We start from the raw sequence: 25,876 nt of genomic DNA, 5'->3' as shown, positions 1-25,876 counted from the left end.
TTCCTGCTACGAATCTAGTTTGCTTCTTTTAATATTGCAAGGTTAAATTTTAAAAACATTTTAAGCTCAAGCAATTTTTTTGAGAAAAAGAGAAGCAGAGCAATGAACAATTCAGGGTAGCAACTTTAAAACCAGATTACTGTCAAGACAGACTTTTTAAAAAGTTATACTCACCCTTGACAGTTTCATTCAAGTTTTGGTTATTGAGAATTTCCCTTCTAAAAGGATAGGATATTTCTCAAAACTTCATAGATATATTAAAATTCTACGAGAAGAACTAGTTTTGCTGCCACAGAAATTGGAAATTGTATTGTTTGAACAGTGGAAATGGAAACTTCCTAAAATGACCGTAGGGTCTATTCACAAAAAGTAATATAAAGCAGCAGAATTAGTGTATTTTCATAAGAAAACAGAATCAACTTTCTATAATACTGGCAGAATTAACAGCATTTTTATCACTTACATGTAACAAAACTATACAGTACAACATATTTTAGATGCAGATTTTTTTTTTAAATAATAAAGGAAGGGCTATCTGCATATTGTTTTCTGTTTGACCAGCATCTTACGATGCATGCATTCACTTTCTGTAAGGTCTTTTTCTTGGGGAAAAACCCCACATTGCTTAATTTAATAATACCATTGTAATTTATAGCACTAATAATCCAGTAGTTGAAATACACCATTACTCCAGTTGTCCAGATTACTGTATTTTGTGAATAGACAGCAAATTTATCTATCCTCATCACCTATGCAAAAATGACATCCTTCATTAAGAATTTTGTGGGATGAAAGCTTCTTATAGACGACACAAATAAAAATGGAATGAGAAAGGGTGGGAAACACAGGGATTAAGGTTGGATAAGTAAATCACAAGGACAGAAGAAGAAAGTTAATCCACCTTGGAAACACAGTGCACTATCATTGTTGTTAGTTGCGTCCATGTCTGGAAAAGAGGCACTAAGAGGTAATCTTCCACAATCATTCTGGTACAGTGGGCAATGGATAGCACCATCTTGAGGCAGTGGATGAAAAGGCTGGTGCATGGGACTCTTTTTCAGAGCTTTGAGAGATGAATTCCTTTCTGGAATGTCTGGAAGCAGCTCAGTAATAAGTCTGTGTAATATACTGTTGTCGGGCAAGCTTCCCCTTCTTTTTTCAGCTTTAATTTGGTCACAGATGTCTTTAAGTGCAGAATCTAGTGCTTCAAATACAGATGACTTGCATTTTTTCTTTTCCGTTTGTTTTTTAGGAGCTGCACTTTTTTTCCTCCGGAAAGGCACTGGACTGACTAGGAATGCTATCTTAGAGAGGCCAGATTCTCCTTCCTGTCTCCTTGGATCTTCAGTGGTTTCTTGTTTAGCCCTTTCATGTTTTAGCATAGTGGTGAAGCGGGTGTAGGATGCTGGGCATCGCCCTTTGCAGGAGCTGATGAGATGCCTGTGGTGGTGATGGTGGTGGTGGTGGTGATGGCCTGATCCGTAAAAGCTTTCAGATGATGTGAAGGAAAAGTGGTCAAAGTCACTTTCGCTACAAAAGGATGAACCCTCTATCTGGATAAAGTCACTGAGGTCAGAAACCACTCCATCTTGATCACTGTCTGAAAAATCCATATGCGATCGTTGTGGCTCATCACTGGTCACTTCAATATGAATTGGCACCAGGGTTTTAGACTTGTAGCTCCGTTGTACCTGAGAGGGATGTCTGCCTTGATTTTCTTCTTCCAGCAAGGATTCGATAGAAAATCGCCTCTTTGGACATAAGCCATTTTTAGGAGGCTCTAGTGTAACAGCTGACAACATTTCATCACCTAGGTTTGGCATTGATTTTGACTTCTGAATTAATTTTTCAAATTCAGATATTCTGGTTGGCACCATGTCTCTGGGCACCTCTTCAGTAGAAGACTCTCTCCAGCCTTGAAGAATACCTTTGTGCTGCTCTTTTTCATACTGCAGTATTCTGGACTTCACAGAACAAATAACCTCAGAATTCATCAAGTCCTTGCGATTGATGCGGTGCATCTTTCTGTACATTTTTAGGAAACCTGGGGCATCATGTGCAGATCTGTGACGAACTCTTGACCTACTACTACCACGGCCCTCAGGAACATACGGGGAGGCCCAGTTCATTGAGCAAACTTCTTTGGAATCCTCCTCACATAACAGAGAGCCCATGCTTTCAGACTTGGCCTGCGCATCGGGAAAGCTATCGCGATCATCTGTTAACAGATCATCACAGCTACGAGATTTTCTCTTTGGAGAAGCAGTTTCTTCTGTGCTGCTCCAGACTTCTGCATTTTGACGAGTCATTTGCCAGCCATTCTTGTGGCTGATTGCCCTTCTTGAATCGTTTGGAACAGCTAAATGTTGTCTGTAAGTGCTACAGTAATCTAATTCATTTGAGGTGTTGTGGTTATGCACTGAATAACTTAAAAGGGATGGATATACTTTGCTAATATCCCCACCTTTATAATCCATAGAGCAGCATGGTAAAAAAGAGACATTGCCAGAAATTAAAAGATTCAGAAAGTTGGAAATAACATCAGTATTAGAAAGACTAGAAAAGAGACAGCAAATAATGCATCTATCAACTTAGGTCAGTACATAGGTTGCTACAGCCTGGAGCAGCAGAGCTAATAATTAAGTTATTTTCCAGCTGTAAAAATGTACTCATGATAATTTGAACATCAAACAGAATTCCTTATGAATTATGGAGATGTTACCCCCCCTGCAACTCCCCTGCCAAAGCAATGCAAGTAAACAGCACTAATACTGATTTTGAAGCAGGTCAACAGACAATAAAAGCTGCAAAGGATTTAAAGATGAAGCCAATGGCAAATCTAGACCTCAGTCAAACATTAACTTTTCCACCTGTGCATTCTGAAAGAAGCTGTTCAGAATTTTTTGGCTAGATAATGCTCAGAGAGTTCACAGCAACTGCATATTCTAAGATAATTAGGATAAATCTTTACATAAGATCAAATGGGAAATTTCTCCCAGTTGTTCATAGGTAGCATAGGTGGCCTGCTCTTTCCCCTTGTGATAGCGCTGAAGGGAGTGGTGTTTTCTACAGCTTATAGAGGGCAGAGCAAGGTGGCTGAGGAGCTGCTATATCGGTGTAAAGGAAGATCTGAGGTTTACTGAGCCTAACAAGCACGTAGAAGAAACAATAATCCTTAGCTTGACTACCATAACAAAGCCTGAGTTTTCAAGCAAGTTTTAAGACGTATTTTTATGCGCATGCTAGATCTAGAAGTCACTATGAAACAAATTTGGAAGTGTGGTCTCTCATACTTGCACTGAATTTTCAAAAATGGCCTCAAGTGGCAACTTTCAGTTCAGGACACATGCTTCAAAGAGCTAAATCTGCTTTCCAGAAGAGCAACTTGTATCTGAACCAGAAACTGAAACACTTGAGCTCAAAATCCATGCTGATCAAACAGCTTATAATGTGCTGCTTCTTTAACAAAATGGTTAATTCCAAGAAAAAGTAACATTCTAGTAGGTTTCATAATGCTGGGAGAGAATGGAGTGACACAGCTAGGTCACCTTCCAAAAGTTAATTAGTTGTGGTTAATGTTCTTAAGGGAAGGATTTTCAAACACAGGAAGTGTTTAAGCCATGGTCAGCGCTCATTATCGGTGGTGTTGTCAAAGGTAAACGCAGGTAAATGGAGTTTACCAACTTTTCACTGGCTGGCCTGGTACACCAAATGGATGAGGTTACCCACTTTTTAAATTACCGCTGTAACACTGGGTTTAAAATACATTTGCTTCTCCATCACTTCGTTCTTAATACTCCTCACTGCTTTTCTTTGTCTGATGCTTTCTGTTGCAGCCTGGAAATTATGTTCTTTTCATTGGGAATTGACTTTTACAAAGGTTTATACAGTCCCTAATACAGCTATAGGCTGATTAGAAAGTACAGCTACAAAATAGAGCAATTAAATGAATAATAGTAACTTAAACAGAAGGACACGTATTGTACATGGTATTACCCTGTATATTACTTCCATCGTATGTTTTACTGGAAATCTTTTGTCTTGCTAAAAAAACCCACCCAAACCCCAAACCCAAACCAACAACTGATTCAATTCTCTCTTTTCTGGAGACGCGTGGAGAACAGTAATGGAAAGGTGAGTTACTTGGAAAAAGAAGCTAATTAGATTGTATATGCTGTACTAAATACTTCAAGGATTTACAAAATCAAAAATCAGACTATGGATGTTTGCTTGATTAAATTAGGTCCTGATAACTGACAACGTCTAAGACATCAGCTATAGATTTGAAAGGTCTACTATTCTGGAAACACACCTTTAATCTTATACGCTATTTATCTTGATTTACTCTCTGTATATACTGAAAACAGTTTTAAAATCACAATAATCTAATAAGAGAGTAGTGGAGTTAATAAAACTTTATGGGTTTATATATTGTGGTACAAATTGTAGTCTTCATTTAGCCTATTTTCTTTTGTTAGAATAAGCAGTTGACACTGGAAAATCCTTGTTACAAATCCAGATTTTCAGCTTAAAATTACACACGTAAGAACAACTTTCATGGAAGGCTCAAAGCTGTTGCTTCATATAGTAAATCTCCCAGTAAAGTGCACTGAGCAACAGTAGACAGTTGCATTTACTACCAGTGTATTGTATAACATATCATCAGTGGTTTTCTGCTAACAAATATGCTCTCCTCTTACCTTTTGCTCTGGATGGAGAAGAAGGAGACGAGCTAGTTAAAGGCTTCCTAAGGGTGGTATACGGGCCTTGCATATCTGTACGGCCCAGGCTAGGCCTGTTTGCGTTCTGATCACTGTGCACCCTCTGATGACTTACAGCAGGTTCTGACTTCCTTCTTTTTCGGTAGTCACTCGTGGTACTTGCAGAACTACAGAAATAAGCAGTATTAGCAGCAGTCCAATTCTGAGATCAGAATTCAGGCATTTAAAAAGTAAGCTTGTAATTATATTATTGGTTTATAGATTAAACAATGCCAGAACAAATACATCAAAAACATGTAAAGGGGAGAAGCACTGGTCTCGGACATCTTACAGGATATTTCACAGAGAAAAGCTGAATTTCTTCTTCTCCTGATTGTTTTAAAGTTTTATACAAAATTGCTATGTCATTTCATAGTGAAGGCTTTGAAATAAAAGCATCAAGTTTTTTTAGACTAATTTTTGGTACTAGAAGTTCAGCGCAAAGATAGGAAAAAGACAGAGATGGAGAACAGATGAGGGAGCATGCTTAGGGAAATAGCACTGAAAGTGCTGCAGGCAGAAAGGTTAAATGATAGATCACTGCAGCTGAGACAGAAGCTCAGGCATGTCAGTGGAAAGACCCAGAAGACAGCATGGCTTATTTTGAATGTAAATAGTAAGTTCTTGTAAAACAAAAGTAAGATTTACACTTCAGTATCAAAATATGAACATCCTCTCCATGCATATCTCTATTTTGTCAGTAGCTCACAAGGTGAATGTTAAAATCTAACTCTTTGTAATATCTGCTGGCTTCAGGTCACAAAGAAAACCCTCAGGCTGTATAATCTGTGTCTACTGAAATCATATATTGTATTTCTTACCTAGAGGGCCTGTCCAGGCCTTTGTCTGTTGAATAGTGATGATACAAGGAAGTCTGTGAAGACAAATACATGAATCTGTTATACGTCTGTATTTGAAAAAAGGGTGACAATTTCTGCTCATCGTGTTTGATTATGTTGTCACTCTGTGACAAATCCTATAAAAGAGACTATGATGATTAACATCCTGGGCACTCCAACATGGATACTACAATATTTCATGAGAATAGTTATGCAGTTTTTAAAAAGCATCACTAGATTTCATTTCATATTCTATTTCAGTAATGTTTTTTCTTTTAAAACACTACTAAATAATGATCCGAAGTCATGCTTCTCTATACCCTTTTCAAAAATAGATACAGAACAGCTGAAATGAACTTCTACTATAAAAACAAAAATTTGAAAATAATTCCTTCATGCGCAAGTGAGGTCTGCAGAGCTTCTCCTTCCCCAGTTACTCACTAAAATCCCACAATCAATTATAGCCAGAAACTTTTGTAAATCCCATGATGTTTGTGGCCAGTTGTTGACCACCTTATATTCCTGGCAAGAACAGTTCTTATCACAGTACATTAGCTGTTGCTTATGGAGTTATGGTAGTAGCTACTGCATGAACCCTGGAACGTGGAATGGAGTACTGCGCCATAATATTATTATTAACACAAAGTCAACCTTAAATGACCACAAATTATAAATCAATCATTTAATACATTTCAAGCCTGCAGTCAGAATTAGGTAATACTACACTTCTGGTAACGAGGTATGAATCTAGAACGAACTGCATGGTCCCTGGGGTATTTCTCCATGGGTACAAAGCAATGTGGTTCAAAAGTTAAACTTGTTTTAAGTTCCTGGCATGTCATTTCAAAGCTAACCTGATGGACTGGAAATAGAACTATCATACAGCTTCGGAAGCTGCAGGAACTATTTTTCTCTCTATAGAAGCCTTCTAGACTTTTTCTTTGCATGGAAAAGTCTTTACAGACTTTTCTCTGTACAGAGGACTGCAGAAGTAATAGCACTTATGGCCTGTATAATTGCTTTTTTTGTTAGGTATTTTTTTTTCCCAGCGATTCGAATTGCAAGTTCATGAACAGGACTTCTCCCAGATTTGTAAACTGACACTTACGTATACTTCTAGAAGGCACCTGTAGTCTAAGAATATTTAGGAACAGATTTCATGAGACTGCATACTTTAAATGACATTCTAGAGTAACTGTTGAAACTACTTTTACAGGTGGGGCACTATAAAGACAAAACAACTGTTCAGTTAGAGCTCATTTGTCAGTAGGCTTCGTTATTTAAGACCTGCATCACACACCAAGTGACATCCGGACACTAACTGAAGTTTTGATTTCTGGCTTATATTGAAATTTTTTTACTGTGAGGCAGGGAGAACCACACAAACATGATACAATATGGATCAAATGTTATCTAAAACTTGAGCTAAGGTCATTCTGATTTTCTCAATAATTTTTAACTGTAGTTTAATTTAAATGACATTAAAAATCAGGTAAAAAAACTTCCAGGCTTTTGGTAAGAATGGCAGCTGAGATGTAAACAGTTAAAAGATGCTAATAATTCAAAGACTTTAAAGTTACTTTCCACAGAAATTAAGTCCTCTATAACTTATTTAAGGTGATCTCTGCATAGGGTTTCAAAATGTTTATTTTTTCTAAACAGAAATTTTTTTGCTTTGTGGACAACTATTCCAAGTATTTCTTCTGTGTTACTACTTATTACTACTATTATTCTCACTGTTAAATACTGTTATGTTCATAAACTCCAGTTTGGATCAGAATCACTTGCTGTACAAACACAAAGGTAGAATCTGAGATTACAAATCTGTGATAAGTGATCTATAAAGAATACGGCTCACTGCAAAAACCAGTAACATAAACCTGACCACCAGAAATGGCAGAACTAGGTTCCCGATACTTCTCTCAAGTCATACTTGGCTTAACTTGTAAAACACTGTGGCAGAACTAGCTCTAACATGGATTTCTATTAGATTAAGCATTATGAATATGAGCTGTATCCTATTAGTAGTGTTTGTGCACAGCTCTTGTTCCTCTTGATTTCAACAGAGATTTTGAAAGCAACAAATTTTGAAAACAATATTGGGTTGTAACGTTGGCTAACAGGGTTATGGCAACTCTGATGTTTCACCAAGAGAAAGCATAGGAGCTGGCCTGTAATTGAAGGAATTTAGTTTCTGGCCTATTTCAAGGCTTCTTGGTGATCTTGGACAGTTCAACATGGCATGTTTTCATCCCGCAAACTTCCACATACATTTCATTGTGGGGGAAATCTCAAAGTAAGCACATGTCTAGGAAAAAAGGAAACCCAAGGTTTTGGTTTGTTTTCTTCCAATTTATTTTGAAATGAAATAGACTACCGGACTAAATCATGAAACCATGATGATTGTACCACTTCATTGTTTTAGTAATTTGTGTGTTTAAACTTGCCAGTCTTTGCAGCTCTTCAGAATGGAAGCAATGCAAGACTCAGGTAATACCTCTAACTAAGTCACGTGCTCTAGAAGTGATGTGTCTTTGCAAAATTTTAAAGTCTCTTTTTTAATATTCTGTCACCACATTAGAGGCAAAGCTGAGGCAATTTCTCTGCTGCTGCTGAAACTCTTACTTGATGGAAACCATTAAATTGTTCCTGTCAGAGCTCAATCAGCCCAAAACCTCTGAAACTGCTTCCAAATGACAAATGTGATTCTATTGTAATGCGCTACATTGTTCTGTATGACAAATATTTTGTTTTATAATAAAATGGGAAACCAAAATAATAGATTTCCTCTTTTTCTTATCCTTATCCTTCCACTGCTGAACTGTATCATGGATATTCAGGTTGTGGAAACTGATGCACAAGTTCTGGCAGCATACAACTCTGCTCCAGTGACTTATGCTATGGACGAAAGAGGGGAGCTAGAAATAAAAGCTCCAAAAATTACTTTAGTGCTCTGCTAAAAAAAGGGCTACTTGTCACGTAGTCATTTTCAGCTCCAATACAACCTCCAGACACTTTAGATGAGACATGATCTCCTCTATTCATCTGCATCTCATTTACAGTAGAGAATGACATGCATGCAACCCACAGTGTGTGCACCACAGAAGGAAGTAGAAAGTGGCATTAAAAAAGTTATCAATGGCAATATGTCCACCTGGTAGGAATTACTATTGTGTTTATTCTTTGTAAATTAACATGTCCTCAGGCAACACTGATCTGCAATTTGCAGCCTGTGTATGATAGATCTTCACACAATCTGGGAATTAAGCTGTTAGCAAGAGGAGCAAGGTAAGGTAGGGGTACGTAGCCCACGTTCTCAAGGAACAGGGAAGTGTGCATCAGTGATGTCAGGAGGATGGCTCTCTCAGTGGGGCAGGTCTGCTGTAGCAACGGCCTTTTGGAAGAAGACTACCAACATTACTGACCATGTGCCCAGCTTCTCCCAGTGTTAGGTGTTTCCATCAGCGAAGGTTTGCCTCACTCATACAATGATGTATCCCTTTCCCAGGTGGCTTTCTGTGCAGTGGTGCTCCACATATACTTTTTTCCATGATGGGAGAGTACACAAGACTGTGGAATACAATCAAGTTTTATCACAGCATCTGATTTTTATTTGCTAAATTTGCTAAAGCAAACCTATTTTTCTGCAAACAAATGTGAAATTATTTCTTACAAGTTTCATTTTCCTAGCAAAACACAGATTTCAAGGTTTTGGGGTTTTTTTAATCATCTGTCATTGCATTGTTCTTAGGTGATAAACAAACTATGTATGACACTTTAAAATAAAAACTGATTTGTGGATTCGAATGTGAAGAACAGAAACATAATTGTTGACCGAAGTATTTTAAGTACTGTAACCTAGCTCATAAAGTCAATGGACTTAAACATTAGAAAGAAGGGGTACTGCGAAACAAAACCATACCATCTGCTCTGGGAAAGGAGTAAAGAATCAAACCTCCTTCCCACAGGCAGATTAAATAGAAGCCTGTGTTTTGGAGTCAGTTCTGTTACGGAGGTGTGCTGATGATCATCAGATATTCTCAGACAGACCATAAACCTGCTATTAGCACTATTTTATTTGTCAATATTTGGAATGTGTATGGGGCTCATGATGAGTGCATTACTGTTAACCTATTCTGTCTAAAAAAAAAAAATTATGGTATTTGTTTTTTAAAATATATTCTGAAGAAGGTATTTATTCCCAAGTCTTTGTTGTTCATACAGTTCATATTTTCAAGTTTTTCTTTACATCCTCTGAAAGATGAAAACTACTTTATGACAATTCTCCCATCACTATCCAACTTCAATGATTTTACAATAAACACCTAATATTATGAGGTCTGTCTGCAATAAAACCATAGCAGCCAGCAGCAGAGTTGCTCACACCAAGCAGAGTTGCTTACAGCTAGTGTAACCACAGTTCTCACATTTCTACACAACAGCATGAAGCAAAGGCCTCAGGTCTGTGTGCTTCCCCACACTACTCACAAAACACACATTGAGCCTGTTCTGGAAAACGTCAGAGTCTTATTTCAAAACTGGCCACAACTATCAACCCCATCTTTGTTGACCAGTCACCGCCACGGTCCAGTACGAGCAGAGGAAGGAAACTTGGGCTCACAGGTGATCTCTGTTAGAACTGTTGCATGAGGTGATACAAACATTGCAGATTAATTGTCATTGCGGGGTTTCTTGCGAAGGTGCCAGCCCCTTCCATTAGAGACTGGACCGAGACCACCCGTCACGTGATACTGGCCAAACAGCCATGAGGCAGTGATTACTTTCCACCTGTAATGGCTCCAGGGCTATACAGACCATGATGTAAATCCCAAGGGCGGTGTAGATCCTCATTGCCTCCTATGGAAGGCAATGGGTAAATCGCACAACTGAAACCAAACCACAGAGAACTTCTTTATCCACAGCATTCCCCAGGCCATAAATAGTGTGTTAGTGATCAGCCTAAGACAGCAAGAAGTGTGTGTCATGCCAAAATTGACTGCTGGATTACTATAAGGCTTTTGCTTTCTGTCCTTTAAGATACTCTTATCACCTTGAATGTAACTTGCCCTTTTGCCCTTTGTTTGATGCCTTCTTTGAAGTTTTTTCTATATGAAAGATACTGTATGTTGCACATCTACAATACTAATTTTTACCACAGACATACATTATTATATATAGGCTGTGTGGAGTTTATACCTTCTAACCCACAGGTAGGGCCGCACTGATATGGCATATAGGGGAAAGGTGAAAGCAAACAGTGGATATGGTGGTTTTTTACTGCCGAGAGTGGATACCACTGTTTGTAGCTGTCCTATCAGCTCTGGGGCATTTATTGACCCATGATCCCTCCAAGTCACTTCCAGGTGGCCCAACAGAATACATCTCCCCCACTCCCCCATCTCCAAAGCTAATTAGCCATCTTCCAGATGCCCTATATGGATAAAGGCTGCCTGACAAAAATAATTAAATATTAGAAACAACCACCCCAAACTACCAAATAAAGACTTTTGTTGAACATTTTGATTCGGTTCTACTCAAAACTCAGATATATATTTACAACTAAGCCAATGTTTTAGCTGTTTTCATGCATCAAGGCTCTAATGGTAACTGAAAATGAAGTTAGGAAAAGTAGGCAAAAGCTGTAAACAACAAAAAGGCTTGTTTGCATGATGGCTTTAATACTTCAACAAGTTATTTGGAATGTTTTCCCTCCTGGAAAAATATTTAATTTGCTGTAGTTTGTGAACATGATTTATCATATTCAAATATTTTAAAAGTTTCAAAAGAAAAGATAAATGTCTGTCTTTGTAAATTAAACAAAGAGAAAACCAGTATTACTTAATAACCATTTTACCCAGACCTAGTGAACATGATAATATTTCAAATAATCATGCTAGGGCTTTTAAATTGTCTTCTCTGATATATAGAGTACTCGCAAGTATGAGTGAAGGCCTAGAAGCTTATTGTCTTGGAGAACTGGGCCCAAATTTCACAATCATGAGGTTTTTCCAGATTTATAGAGCTTAAAACCAAACCAAAGTAACTTGCAAACAATTAACAATTTAAGGCCATGATTCGCGTTTAAGTTTTGGAGAGGCTACAGAAGATGAGAGTGAATCACGAATATGAACAAAGTAAAGGCAACATATGAAGTACGTCGTTACAGGATTCACTGACTTTTGCCCTAACAGTCTAAAAATGGGGCGGAGGGGAGAAGGAATGAAAGCCTGAATCTCTCCCACTCAGAGCAGGGCAATGACAGCCCACCACCTGATCTTGATGCATTTCATTTGGAGTAATGACAGTTACTCTCAATCCTGCAGTTATAAATTTACAACAGGATTATTAATTGCTGTATTTCCTGATTAGCAACCTTAGTCATAAATACTTAATTAGAGAAATGATAGCTTAGCCACAAAGGCTTTCACTTGACATACAGATTTTGCAGTCAGATATTTTAATTAAAAAATACTACTGTGCTGGTGTATTAATTGTGTCTGAAAGCAATGCACTTGCCCAACTCTGAAGAAGTGGGAATTTGTCAAAGAGTTAGAGACATATGGGCTGTTGTGTAATTCTGAGTGTTAATCTCTGAGAGGTTTTGGGGATAAGGACTCACAGTTCCTAGGATAATAAGATCAACATCCAAATGCACTAGTGATCTGGAAAGATATGAAGACAAAGATACAATGATTGTGAATTAGAAATGTCTCACAGCTGTCAGAAGGAAACCACTAAATTTTAACAATCTTAAGACATAAATGGCGAGCACTCCAACCCTTCTTCCCAAGAGAATCACCTGAACAAGAATCATTCATTTACCTCATTGGAAACACCAGAAGAACTGTCTTGAACATAGTCCAAAAGCTTTTTAGGTGGCTGCATCATAAAAGCAGAAGTGTAGAGATGAAATGGAGTAGAATCAATGGCAGCAAGGAATGAAACATGTGGAGAAGGTGACACAGTTAGAAACTAAGTGTTGACAGCGTCAGATACAAAGAGTGACACATATGGGTAGAATGGAAGGAAGAATGTGTTACAATGTTTTTAAAATTATAAGCATCTTAATAAAATATTAGTAACTTTAGGTGGTAAAATTTACAACTGGAATGGTTGAATCAATACTAGCAGTTTTTAATACTGGTGAGACAGAAGTGTGTAAAGCATCACAGTTATGTTCTGCTGGGGAAATCTCAATATACTTTATCTTACAGGAGACACTATTCTCAGGTTATCATTATCAATAAAATACTGTTGACATATTGTTCATCAGAAGAATGTATCTGGACTGTTTCTGCCCACCTAGAGGGAGGAATGACAAAACAGCTTGAATGGCTAGATAAAAGGAGATAAAAGGCAATCAGTGAAAATGTGATACATTATAGACCACTGGACAACAAATTAAACCCAGATATATTTAACTTTTTTTTTTTAGATTTATTTTCAGGTGGTATTCAATGGGTAATTTTTTTAAATGTTATGATTAAAAAATAAAAGTTTTAAAACAATGTATGTGGTTTGCTTTCTCTTCTGCTCTCACTGAAGTAGCTGGGAGTTCTGATTTTGGCTTATGGCTAGCTACAAAAAGGGACTAAGGTACGTGGTTCCCAGAGTGCCCTCCAGGGCACAGTGTCAAGCGCTCAGGCCCCTCATGTAGCCCGGCATGTCCGTAATTAGCACGCTGAGGGGGGGCTCCAGAGAATTGCTAGCCAACAGGGAAAGATAAGAATGGGAATGTTTTCAATCCTGATACTCCCAAGCTCAAATGCCGCGTCTGTTTGGGATTTCCTGCCTGTGGGCAGGTGCTTTTGTTTTTTTTCCTCAAGCCGCCCAGGATCCTGGGGAGCTACAAGAATACTTAACCAGACTGAGGGAATGCTTGGGTTTACTTCCCACCTTTTTCTGAGGGGATTTGAACTCCCATCTTCCACCTGTCTGGAAAGCACTCTAACCACCGTGTTAGACATTCTTCTGGGATAAAGACATTTGTTACCCTTTCTCCTAAAGATGCTAGAGTGTACAGGAAAGAATTTGAGCTCCACGGAGCCAGGGAGGCTTGTGTGCAAAAGCAAGGGCAGGTGCATCTCCAACCTAGGCATTAAGGCACTCTGCAGGGAGGAAGTGAAACGTAGTTCTCAGTCTTGCTTCAAGGACAACATTACTGTTTTATCCTTGTATAAAATATATAAATAGCTTTTGGTGCTTACATCCAATTAAGCCTGTGGCATTTACAGAAAAATTGTGAGTGCCTAGGCAACCAAAGGTGAAAAAATGCAGTATCTCTGACGTTTAGGTGTTTCAACCAAACGGTGCTTTTCAGTTTTATAATTTTAAACGTAAATGCTTGCAGTAGGACTAAGGTAGCATCTGTTTGCTTGAGTCCTTTTTTTGGACCTGTCTATTTGTGAAAATCGGAGCAGAACTGAAGTCTGTGTGTTCAAGCAGGTGTCCAGCTTGAAAACAGAGCAAACCCATATCTCTGTGTGCAGATACAAAATATGTGTTCTGTATGTGTGTGTATAAGAGAAGGAAAAAAGGAAAAAATCTGAATTTACTGCCATAAGCAATTTCTATATGGCTGCGTGCATTTAAATTTAGACACGTTGCTTCAAGTAAAATACATGATTTGTAACTTAGCATCCCTAATGCAAACTGACACGTTTTTCTGTTCTGAAAGATTGTTCAAAAATAATCCAGCCAAATGCAAAACATTTAGGGAGACCAGTAAATATCCCTGTTTAACATGCAATTTGTCTTGTTCTTGAATATTTACACACTACTATTTGTCTAATATGTAGTCCGTATTAAAGCTATTAAAGCCACTACTCTGGCAAGTTAAGGGTCCACTTGAAAAATAATAGTTATATGTACGAGATGACTTTATTGACCTTTCTTAAAAAAAATCATATTAACTTTACTGGCATATGTTTGCTGAATTTGGTAATTTGTAAATTCCTCATTATAAAAATATTTTCCCTAATGTTTAAATATTAATATTCTGTCCTCACTTACCGGATGTCCAAACTCCAGTTCTGAAAAGAATTTATACCAGGGTTCGTTTTCTAAATCTATGTCATCTGGGTTTATGCGATCAGTCTGGAGCAGTTGTGAAGGAAAAGGGAAGGAAAAGGCACACACTGAGCAAAGTGCTAGAAATGCCGTGTCGCTTTAACAACAAACACACACAAACACAAAACAAATACGGGGAAAGGAATGGAATAAAATCAAAGAATAAAGATGGTATTTAAAGATGGAGAATATTCTTGTTCAAGAGCTGTCATTGACTGGTAGCTTTAATACTTTTCTTTTTGTTGTTGTTCTTCCAACGACTGGAAGATGCTAAACATTTTAAAATTACTCTTTTAAAATGAAGAGGGCTCTTTGACCACTTCTGTAAACATCACTGTATTATTTAAGTACATTTAATGCTACTAAAGATTCCTTGTTAGAGAAGATGGTTTAAATGATTGTCATCTTCAGCATAGGCAAGAAATTGCCCATCTGATTAGCAATAAAGACATAATTTTATCAGTATTGCTTTTGGTCATTCCTTGTCTTCTCACAAAGGATGTTAATTCTGGATCTTGCTGTCTTGAAGCAGGTGCTGAGCAGAGATTACCAATACGCATCATGCAGGCATGACTATATTAAAAAGCCACTTCAGCATATGAAATGGAACTGGTATATTTTAAATCCTATGGTCAAAAAATAGGGAACAAAAAATTATGCATTCCATAATATTCGTTTTAGCAGTATTTTGTAATGCTTTATCTCACACAGCCTTGTTGACATAATGAAGCATTTTCTTCCACAGTGAAATACACTGTTTTCATCTGAAAATTCTCACAACGAAGGGATAAAGTAGCAATTGAAGATAGCATTAAGGAAATTTTTCAATGAACAGAAGAATAATTGACAGATTTATTCAAGTAGCATGAAAACATGAAGTGCAAAACAGCAGAGCTCCCAATGGGATCTCTAATCAACTGTAAACTTGGCTGCATTAATTGTTTTCTAAATAGCTCCGGTTCCTTTGTAGGATCTGATGTAAGCTGTCATGCAGCACAGAATCACAGTGAACTGTTGGCTTAAAGATCTCTGAAACAGAGAAAGCCTCTTGTTAAAGATATTTCTGAATTTAAAATTTGGTCCTCCATAACTGTAATTACCAGAACTTAGACACTAATTATGGTGTGACCTAGAAAGCAATCCTCAAAGAAGAAGACAGGGTCCTGCATAAAGAATGATACTGGTGATTAAGTACGTAACACTTTCTCCTCCTGAGTCAAGCTGTCACCAACACACCAGAGCAATCACATACAGCTATTTCTGTTTTCTGCCACAGATAACACTGTGCTCTTGACCATTTCAGGTAATTAAACATCTTACAGCACTTTTCTTGCTGCCTTTGATGTTACTGGAACAGACTGCCAATTTTGCTCTATTGAAAGGTCAACAGCCCTTTTGAACTACCTTGGTGCTCACATACCTATGACCTGTTCATATCTGGACACCAACTGTTGTTTTATAGATTTATCTTCACAATGTCCCTTTCAAGTAAGGGAAGTATTATTCCTGAGAACAGAGTGGGAAGTGAATGTCAGTGATGAACAACTTGCTGTGCTCCATAGCAGGGTTAGGAAGTGAAGCTGCTCTGGAGTTTTGCCCTTAACATCTCCACCATCCACAGCCGTAATTCAGCACTACTAATGACAACTGTTTTGACTCAACTATACAGACCTAAATCTTTAGTAGAAAAACACCACTGAAATTAGTTTCATGAACTGCCCAGTAAAGATTTGTGACCTTAATAGAAACTATAATTGATTTAAGAAAAAACACGTGATTCTCTTCTACAGAGAGATGAAGGCATGAGGGCAAAAAATGACAGATTCACAATGCGGAAGATAACTTCATTATATATCAACTTGATTCCCATTACAGAGAATGCTTGGCCTATTCAGAGTTTTCTGCTTACCTTAAAAAAAATCCACAATTTAGATCTGGATAATCTGAGAAGCCAGTACTGAACAATTGCTATTTCATCATTTCTCCAAACTAAGTATGTTGAAATATTTATAGCACGTTTTCATCTTTATATTATACCAATGAATTAATTTTCACAGACAGAAATGTTAGTATCAACAATTGGGTGCATCTACATAAAATAAATAAACAAATCCCTTGAAATGCGTATCGTGTGGAAATCGCAGCGCTGTTGGCACTAAAATCCAGGCCTACCGACATCACTTGCTTGGGTAGCCAGTGTCACCCTTGTGAGCCTCTAAGTCCCCTGGACAGCAGCAGCCCCACACCTACACATTGACGGACTGGTGTCCCTTCTTGCAGGAAGGCAGAACACACTGTCAGACAAGCTGGGCTTCCACCCAGCTAGCCAAGGAGTTAAAAATTAGAATGGGAGCTGGCTCCCCTTTTATCTTCAAATACTCTTGCAATTAGTTGAAAGCTTAAAACCCCCACATTTCTGCTTATAAGGAAAAAGCTAGAAATAGTTTATTTTATGTATTTTCTAAGTTTTTGAGTTCTCCTCATGCAGCAGTGTGCAAATAAAATGAGAGCATAAGGAGGTGTGTAAAGCTAGCTCCATGCACGCAAGTCCTACTTCTATTCACAGCTTGAACCACAGAGGGCAGCAAACCAAAAGAAACTGAGCACTAAAGTCTGCAAGTTCATTGCTGCCTGGCAGTTCTAGGGAGGACCGCATACCCTGTGCTACCAAAATCAATACACAGGCAATCGATTTTGCTTGGCTTTCAGATTCAATTTTGCTGATGGACCTTTTTCTATTATCTTCCCTTTTAAGAGACTTAAAACGAACAAATCATTTTGACTTAAAAAACAGAACTTGGCTTGGTCTCACAAAGTATCTCCCAAACTGCTTGAATAGAAGGTAAAAGCAATAAAGTAAATTCCCTTTTTATGATTTGTCAGTCAAACCAAGTCACGTTCCTATACTCTATCTTCATCTAGTCATTTAGTAACATTTTCATCACTTGTTGAAGATATACTACTAAAGACTAGTAAGTAACTTCACTCTTTTTGCCATTTGCATCAGATGGTCAACACAGCACTGCATCAACATACACAAATATAGAACAACACTGACATCATTTAAAAAACCATCTATAGTGTTGCATGCAGCTTTGCCTGTGCTTGATTTGATATACACAGGTAGACATTCACAGGTAATAATCAAAAGTGTGCACTTAAACCAGTGAGTTAAATGATTCTTATATGACCTGCATGGTCAAATTAATAATTTGCATTTGCAAGCTCAGACACCATACTGAAGCCTCTTTGGAATAACGGACTGAGATGTCTGTAATAAATTTGGCTTTGGCATTTTGTTAGCTCTAAAGAATTTGCTTTTGCTTTTCCTTTTTTCTTTTTTTGGACTACTTTTAAATAGCTGTTGTAGCTCCAAGTCCACTACTTGGAGAGACTTAGTCTCTCCATATCTTTATTGGACGACATTTTTTTTTAATGTCGTATCAACACATACCTATATGTAGATTTTCTGATTTCTTTTTAAAACACACTGAGAAAATTTTTTTAGTTGACTAAGTGTTACTCAAGTAACTCAACTAACACTGAGTAGAATATTCTGATAACCAGCTTGAGATGTCAAAGGCAACCAAACTTGCATATTCTAAAGAAAATTTCAAATTTTCCACTACAGTAAAAAAACCCCAAAACCCAACAGATGTACGTCATGGTGGAAGCCCAGTCTATTTCTGGTATTTGACAAAACAGTAATGTTTTTTAATGTATTCTGATCATGCAATCCTCTTGTATATAAACTCAGTAGAAAATTTGTATACTGAACACATATAAAAAAATCTAGAACTAAAATTTAACCTGACAGTTTTATCTGACTAGCGCATTTGTATTTTCATGCTTAGACTAAAACACCTAATGAAAATAAAGGTATCTATTGCTTGTCCCAATTTTACGAAGTCTTTCTTTACAGTAACACCAAGATTTTTCCTTACTTGCTTTACTGCAGAAATAGAGAAATGCACATGTATGAAGAAATTACTTCACATATACAAGGTTGAAACTAGTAAAGAATAAAAATTTAACTTCATATTCATATGAGTAAGATTACATTATTACACTGCAATTTACTTATTTACTGAAAGTAACCACCCATTTTAGGAAACAAATCCGTGGTTTAGATGATACTAGAGAAAAAGAAGTTTTATTGAATTGCAGACATTGGAGATGGAAACATACATCAGAATAATTTATGTACCACCTTACCAGGGCTATGTTATTAGAAGAAATGGTAATGTTTTATGGGCTTATTGAAAGAGGAAAAAAGGAGCTGCCACATCATTGCTTGGAAGACTATTCAACAGCTTAATGTCACTTATTTTTAGTTGTAATCTCAAAGGACCAATCTCAAGCCCCTCCTTTTTGTTGACGTTTTATACTCTTATAAGTTCAAATTACAGAAGAAAAACATTAATTTCCTGTTTCATGACAGAAGGATGCTACATGATACTGCAGCTTGAAATTATACTCATCTTTTTATGTCCATAACAAAGATAATCATCTATCCCTAACCAATCTAACCATTTAATGTTTATTATTTAGGTAATTTTTTTTAGGTTTATTATTTCTCACATTCTTTTGACCTACTGAATGAGGTTCTACTGAATAATATTTCCCACTAAATGTTAGTTTTACATTGAATCTCATTTTATTATATTCTTCCCATGTTTCTAATTTCCACATTAATCGCAACTGGTTCCAATGTAGTACCTACGTCAATAAAGAGAATGCTGATCTTTCAAACCTCATCTGCCCTGTTTATTATCATATAAGGTAGCTGTAAATACTTTTTCTGGTTTTTTTTTGCAGATCATTTTGCCATCAAAACTGCAATCTTGTAGATCCATGGAAATGATTTAATTCCACCAAAAAATGTTAAGATTTGGAGTGTTGGAGAAACTCCCTTTGACTTTTTTGGTTTTGGCAAAATTAATAACGTAAGAATTTCTAGTTCAGATGCTATAAATGTCCATCTTTTACAATATTAATGAACTATATTTATTTTTATATTCCATATTTTGATTAATATTTTCAGTGTCATCAGAACAATTTTTCAGACATTAAAAATCCAATCTTTTAAGATTATTAAGATGAAAGACTTAACTCATGCAATACTGACTCAGTTGAGAATTTGGAGTTTTCATCTGAATTTGGAACTAACGCTTTGTTTTCAGATGTCAGCTTTTCCTAGACACACAAAAAAATCTTTTGACCTACTCTGCTGATCACCCTTTAACAAGTCATGAGTTTTGCTTTGGGAGTTTTGCTTTCCATATCCCATTCAATGAAAACAAGGAAAGCAAATGCTTTAGTGAAACCAAATCTTTTTCTTTTTGTAACATGGTCCAAAAGAAGTGTCTAAAATACATAAAGCTAAACATCATCTTTATCAACAGCAGAAATTCCAGACTGATAAAACTGTGATAGTTCACTTCAACTATTTTTATTTTCGTTAATAATATTACACTAGTGTCAGCACAACTTTCATCTCTTGTATTCTACATTAATTCCTGTTTTCCAATCTTTTACAGCTCTGAATCATACATAAACAAAAAATCTCTCCATTCTGTTCAGCTTTTAAAATTTATTCTACAAAGAGATGTTTCCTTTTATTTACATCAGCTAAGTCTAAACTTCTAGTGATAAAGTGGGATCTTGCCCTTGACTGATGCTGCTCAGTAAGTACAATGTGACTAAGGCTTTTCTGCATGAAAATATTTTAAGGACCAAACAAAGCTCAAAATCTAACCTCTTGATTGAGAACATCAAAAATACAATGCATAAGCAAGTTAAAAAAGGCTTCAGGAACAGTCAGCAAAGCTCACTTTTTTGTCATTTCATTAGTTTGCTAAAATTGAAAAATTGCATCTATGATGATATTCATCAGCACTGCAATTCCTATATGAATTATTTTTTTCACATTAGTAGAAAATGTAATTTATTAGAAAAATAATTCTTGAAACATCACTGTAATTTTCTTATTTTTAACTTGATCTGCTGTTATTTTTTGGCATTAAGAAGGCTGGTAAATGACCTCAGTGTGTATAATGCAGCCATAGCAATCAAAAAAGTGCTCAGAACAAATACCATCACTTTTTAAATAGAATTATTTGTTAAATGTAGCTTCACAATAAATACTAAGTCCCATCTAATTATATTGATTAATTAGCAGTTCATATAGAAATGCCAATTTCCTCTTTGAAAAATGCACCAGTTCTGCAAGAACTTAATTTCATAGAAACACAGCTTAGTATTTTCTAGCTAAGGAAAATTATATACCTGCAAAGACCACATAAACACAAGGGAAAGGTGCTTAGTACAGGCTTCACACATACTACATATTCTGGAATTCAATTATTTGCTTAATTTATTTTAAATTAGTAAAATAAATTCTGTGAACAAGCATGTAATACAGAAGCAAATAATAGTCCAGTATTGATTACATAAACCCCTTCTTTAAAACTGGACTCCCTCAACCATTCCAACCTCAAAGTAAAAGCCCAAGAAAAGAAAATATTGCTACTGATATATAACAGTTTTCCTAAAATAAAAAAGTATTGCGATAGCACAAAGGTAAATTAGAAAGTCTAGGTGAATGGGTCTTACACCAAATGAAAACTTCTGTTTATGGTCATTTTGCATGCATTAAGTGTAGCTTTATCAGACATGCTTGTGAAAAATTCCACAATTGCAATCGTTATTCAGAAAGGAGGAATAAAGACTTCTAATTACACGTTAATGTACACTCAGTAATCACAGAGTAATTGAAGCTGGAAAGGACCTCCAGGGGTCATCTAGTCCAACCTCCTGCTAAAAGCAGGTCTAATCAGCTCAGGTTGCTCAGGGCTGTGTCTGGGTGAGTCTTGAACATCTCCAGAAATGGAGATTCCACAGCCTCTCTGGGCAACCTTGACCAGTATTTGACCAAAATCTCCATAAGTGTACAATGAGGCACATCCTGAAAATGCAAATAGTTTATTTTTAGGCATTAATTAATCAGATATCGTATGTGCTGTTAATATACTGAAAATGAGTCCTGGAGATGCCTGCCAATTAGAAAAAGCAGTTTCCATTAATTCACAGTTCTGCTCATTATCCATTAGGTTTGCACAGTGGTTTGATTTCTTGGAAATACCAGAAGATCTAAGTTTAGCAAATAAGCCAAACTCACATTTTCAACACAACCATCAGGAAAGAGCAAAGACAAATTACTGCAAAATCATATTTGAAAAAGGACCTTCAATATTCATCTAAGTAGTTACAATCAGTAGTAAATAATAAAAAGATGGCCTCTCACCAAACCTCTTTACTGTATTACCCATTTCACTTGTGTGTCTTACCGGTCTTTCATGTTCAAGGATTGATGACTTTCCCGGCTCATACTCAAAAATACTTCTTGGTTCAGAACGGAACTTGCGGGTATCTACCTTTCTGTCAGGGGGATCCCAGTCATTTCTAAATAACAAATATGAGCAATTGAGTTAATTTACTGTCATCGCCATCTGCTTTCAGCTCTGTGCAAGAGAAACAGGCAAAACCAAATGAATTTCAGCATGGTTTCTCTTTCCAGGTTTCAGTTGTGAAATGTCTGGCCTAGCATCCCAATGCTTTAACCACCGTATCATCTTAACCTGTTTACAGCAGGTGTACTCAGTACAGCAGGAAAAATACTAGAGGTGTCCACCTATGTGATCACTCATACTTTTGATATAACTGGTAGACCAGTTTAAAAACTTCCCTGACATACTGTATCAAAATACCATGACATGCCTTCTCAAATTGCAAATTTACTGTATTTATTTTATGCACTATACTAATATAGGCAAGTGGTAGTTATTTTTGTCATCACACAGTATGATAGTAAGTCCATATTGAAAAAGTTACAAAATTTTCTGAGACAAAAACCGAGGAATTATTTTAAAAGGCAGTGTGAAAACCTAATAAATGCTCTTTATCTGTAGTAGAACTGCTCCTGAACATCCTTGTAAGCAGTATACTGTTTCCCTGCAAATTTGAATAGATAAACAAGAACAAGAATTTGGTAGTTGACTTTGGGACAGAAATTTATCCATTTTCTCTGTAACTATAAATTTGCTTTCAATTTAACAGTGCTATGCAAAGAATAAGAAGTAACTACTATATTTTTTCAGTCATTTACCATGTTATATTAATAGCTACCTTTTTGGGGGATAGTTAGCTAGTTACTATCATAGTGAGAGCCACCTTTTCATGGCAGTTTTTGTAGTCACTACCTACGTTGCATTTGGAAAACTGTAGCTCACACATCTTTTAATTTATCTTTGTGTAAAATGACCCACTAGTAACTCAAAGAATGGGGGGAAAGGGGAAATCCTATCAGCTATTGTCTGTATTTACAATAAGAAAGAGCATACACTGATTAAATTCTATCAGTTCTATCAGCCTTTCTGATGTGACTTGGTTTGATGTGACCTGACATAATAAGGCACATGTCATGTGCCTTAAAAAAATCTATGGGGTAGCTTTTGTTTACCATATGTTTGCGAGTGCAATTTCTGTGACACAGCCACCTCTATTTATAAAACGCCCTACATTTCAAGGGACTTATTTCTACGTGGCTCTCTTCTTCATTTTCACTGAGGAAAAAATGAAGTTTCAGAGCCAAAAAGGTCGTATTTTTTAGGAATGAAAAGGAAAATGGAAATGTTCTGATCAAGTTGCATTATACTGCAAGTCACTGAAGAAAAAAGGATGCTACTGAAATTCTGATTCACACTCAGTTCACTTAATTTACAGCGTTTACCCTGTAATCCCTTACGGACTATATTTTTGAGCCCAACTGCTCATGCAAAGCGTATCTTGCCTCACAGCTATGAAACTGTGATACATGTGGACCTAAGCCTCTTATGTGAGATTTTAAATACTCAGGCTTTACAGGCAATTAAAAAAAGAATCTCCCAATGGCAGGAAAAGATTGACGAGCTATAGCTGTCAGCAGCAGGCAAAGCATAACTAACGTGTTTGGCATCCCCTGGCCTGGAGAACATAGATTTCCACTGCCTGTCTTATCATGCAGGAGATTAAAAGGAGAGGCTAAACATCCACATTCAGTGCTGAAGCAGTTATTTTCAAGCCTGACAAAAGGAACTGCAACAGGCCCTAGTTTCTGTGACCAATGCATTTGGCCTAGCACCATATGATGACTCACATAACTTCAGAGATCAAAGCTAAGCAGATCCACGTTTTGGTGCCTTGCTAACAAAATCTACATTTCTGTATGACTTGCTAACAAAATTCAAACCTTGTGGCCTTTGGGAGGTAGCCCAACTCTAACCCCTAGCATTTCCTCTTGACAACCTGCCCTCAGCAACAGGAGTAGCCAAAATCAGTAACCATCGAGCAATCTTATTTTCCTCTGCAATATATGTATCTGCTGGATTACCTTTTGGATTGCCACTACCTACAAATTTTGCAAAAAGCCATAGTCTAGCCTTAACTTTAAACACTTAGTATGGTCTTTTCTCATAATATTTTATTCAAACTGTAAAATTATTTGAAACCGCTTAATATAGTTCAATTTCTACATATAAAAATGTTTACAATGTCCAAGCTGACAAAAATGGGCAAATTCTGTTTTGTTGCTTGAGTGTAACCAAGAGAGGTGGGCTTGTAGCCACAAATGGAACAAAACCCGACCCTTTTTATATATAAAATATATACATACATACACACACACATATAAAAATGTATAACATAATATTATACTAACAGGTAGTATTCATGAATGTAAACACTAAAGAAAAAGCTTTTTGCTTGAGCTAGTAGCTACAGATACGCTGAAGAGTCGAGAGTTTGTGTACACTTTGCACGGTTTTACCAGAAGGACAAGCATTTCTTTCCTGAGTTATTAAGTATTAACCTTTTCCAGACTGGACTCTAACCACTGGGACCTGGTTTTGTGCAGCAAGTTTGAAGCTGGAAAACCACGAGAAACCTGAAATGCCCCTTTAAACACCACCTTGGTCTACCAAAATGGAGATAGAGATTGAAAAAATGGGGATATAAAGCACTTCTGAGCTCTGGGGAAACGTTGGTTGACTGCTACACTCTTACAGTTTTGCTCTTCCTTGAATTTCAATTTACAACATCTTTTAGATCCTTTCTCTTTGCTACTGGATACCATAAATAGCCTTTCCTACTCCGATACTAACTATTCAAGACAGCTGCTAGAGCATGGATTGTTCTGAAACACAACAAGCAGGACAATCCTGCTAATGAGAATGAAAATCTTAAATGCTCATGGTGGTAAGAATAAGCACTTCCTTAGCACGTTGAAGCAATGGCAGCACCACACATGATGCCCCCACTACTGATGAAGATTACCCCTCATCACCTGACGGTCCCTTGAATAAAGCCCTTGAAGTCATGTTATTCTATAGCTGCTATTTTATCCTTTGTGATATCCTGTAATTGGATTACTGTACGTACCAAGAACACCTTTTGAAAATATGCTAACTTACTTTTCTGGTGTAGACCTTTCCCTCAGACGATGTGGTGGTACTGGAGGTGGCACATGTGGAGGTGCTAAAGGGGATGAGACCTTAAAGGCATCAGAGCTACTGTCAGAAGCGCTTTTAGACAATGGTCTGTATGTCTGCGTCTTTGCAGCTGGGTGTGCCTGAGCAGAGAAGGATGGACTGTAGCTACCTAATATAAAACAAAACAAGAAATAGTCACAGCATGAGAATGAGTTTTAATAAAACACAACACGGAATGCTACAAGAACTCACAGTTACTCAATAAAGCTGCAAGGTTACAAAAATGTGTAAATGCATTTTTAAAAGTATACTATGTAGCTCATTAGAATATTTTTTATACATTTCTATATAAAACTACAAACACACAGATGAAGTGCAGTATAGTTAAAATAAATTAATGATTAATTTGAGGAGAGGAGAAGTTAATGGCTGTATATATCCATCAGAGCTGTTAATGACAACCTGTAATTAATCCCCAGGCTCATCCTGCTTCTCAATTGTTCATTGTTCAGAAGGAAGAGAAGAGGCAGGAAGTGCACATTTCTTTCGTTGTTTTAATAATTACTGTTAGTCTGGGACAACTAGGCAATAGCGTATCTTGAAGAGGATCACAAGAGTCCAAACAGATCTCAAACAACTGACCCCCAAAAAATGCTCTCAACAGGACAGAAAAAGGCAGTAT

At 36.9% G+C, this 25,876-nt stretch overlaps 1 protein-coding gene across 3 annotated transcripts in view; it reads right to left on the bottom strand.

Annotated features, from left to right (window-relative positions):
• The window catches only part of SORBS2 (sorbin and SH3 domain containing 2), an 85,741-nt gene that overhangs the window by 25,141 nt on the left and 34,724 nt on the right, over positions 1–25,876 (bottom strand). For 2 of the 3 annotated variants that reach the window (XM_009572304.1, XM_009572305.1), the window contains 5 exons: positions 25,177–25,363; positions 22,018–22,132; positions 5,582–5,634; positions 4,701–4,888; positions 902–2,464 (listed from right to left, as the gene is read on the bottom strand). In XM_009572304.1, the coding sequence (XP_009570599.1) occupies positions 902–2,464; positions 4,701–4,888; positions 5,582–5,634; positions 22,018–22,132; positions 25,177–25,363 (2,106 nt within the window). The remainder of the gene's footprint in view (positions 1–901; positions 2,465–4,700; positions 4,889–5,581; positions 5,635–22,017; positions 22,133–25,176; positions 25,364–25,876) is intronic. The other variant, XM_009572306.1, reaches the window with a different exon arrangement.

Source organism: Fulmarus glacialis, unplaced genomic scaffold, assembly GCF_000690835.1.
Source record: "Fulmarus glacialis isolate BGI_N327 unplaced genomic scaffold, ASM69083v1 scaffold33072, whole genome shotgun sequence".
NCBI classification, from domain to species: Eukaryota; Metazoa; Chordata; class Aves; order Procellariiformes; family Procellariidae; genus Fulmarus; species Fulmarus glacialis.
This window is presented reverse-complemented; position numbering and strand designations above follow the sequence as displayed.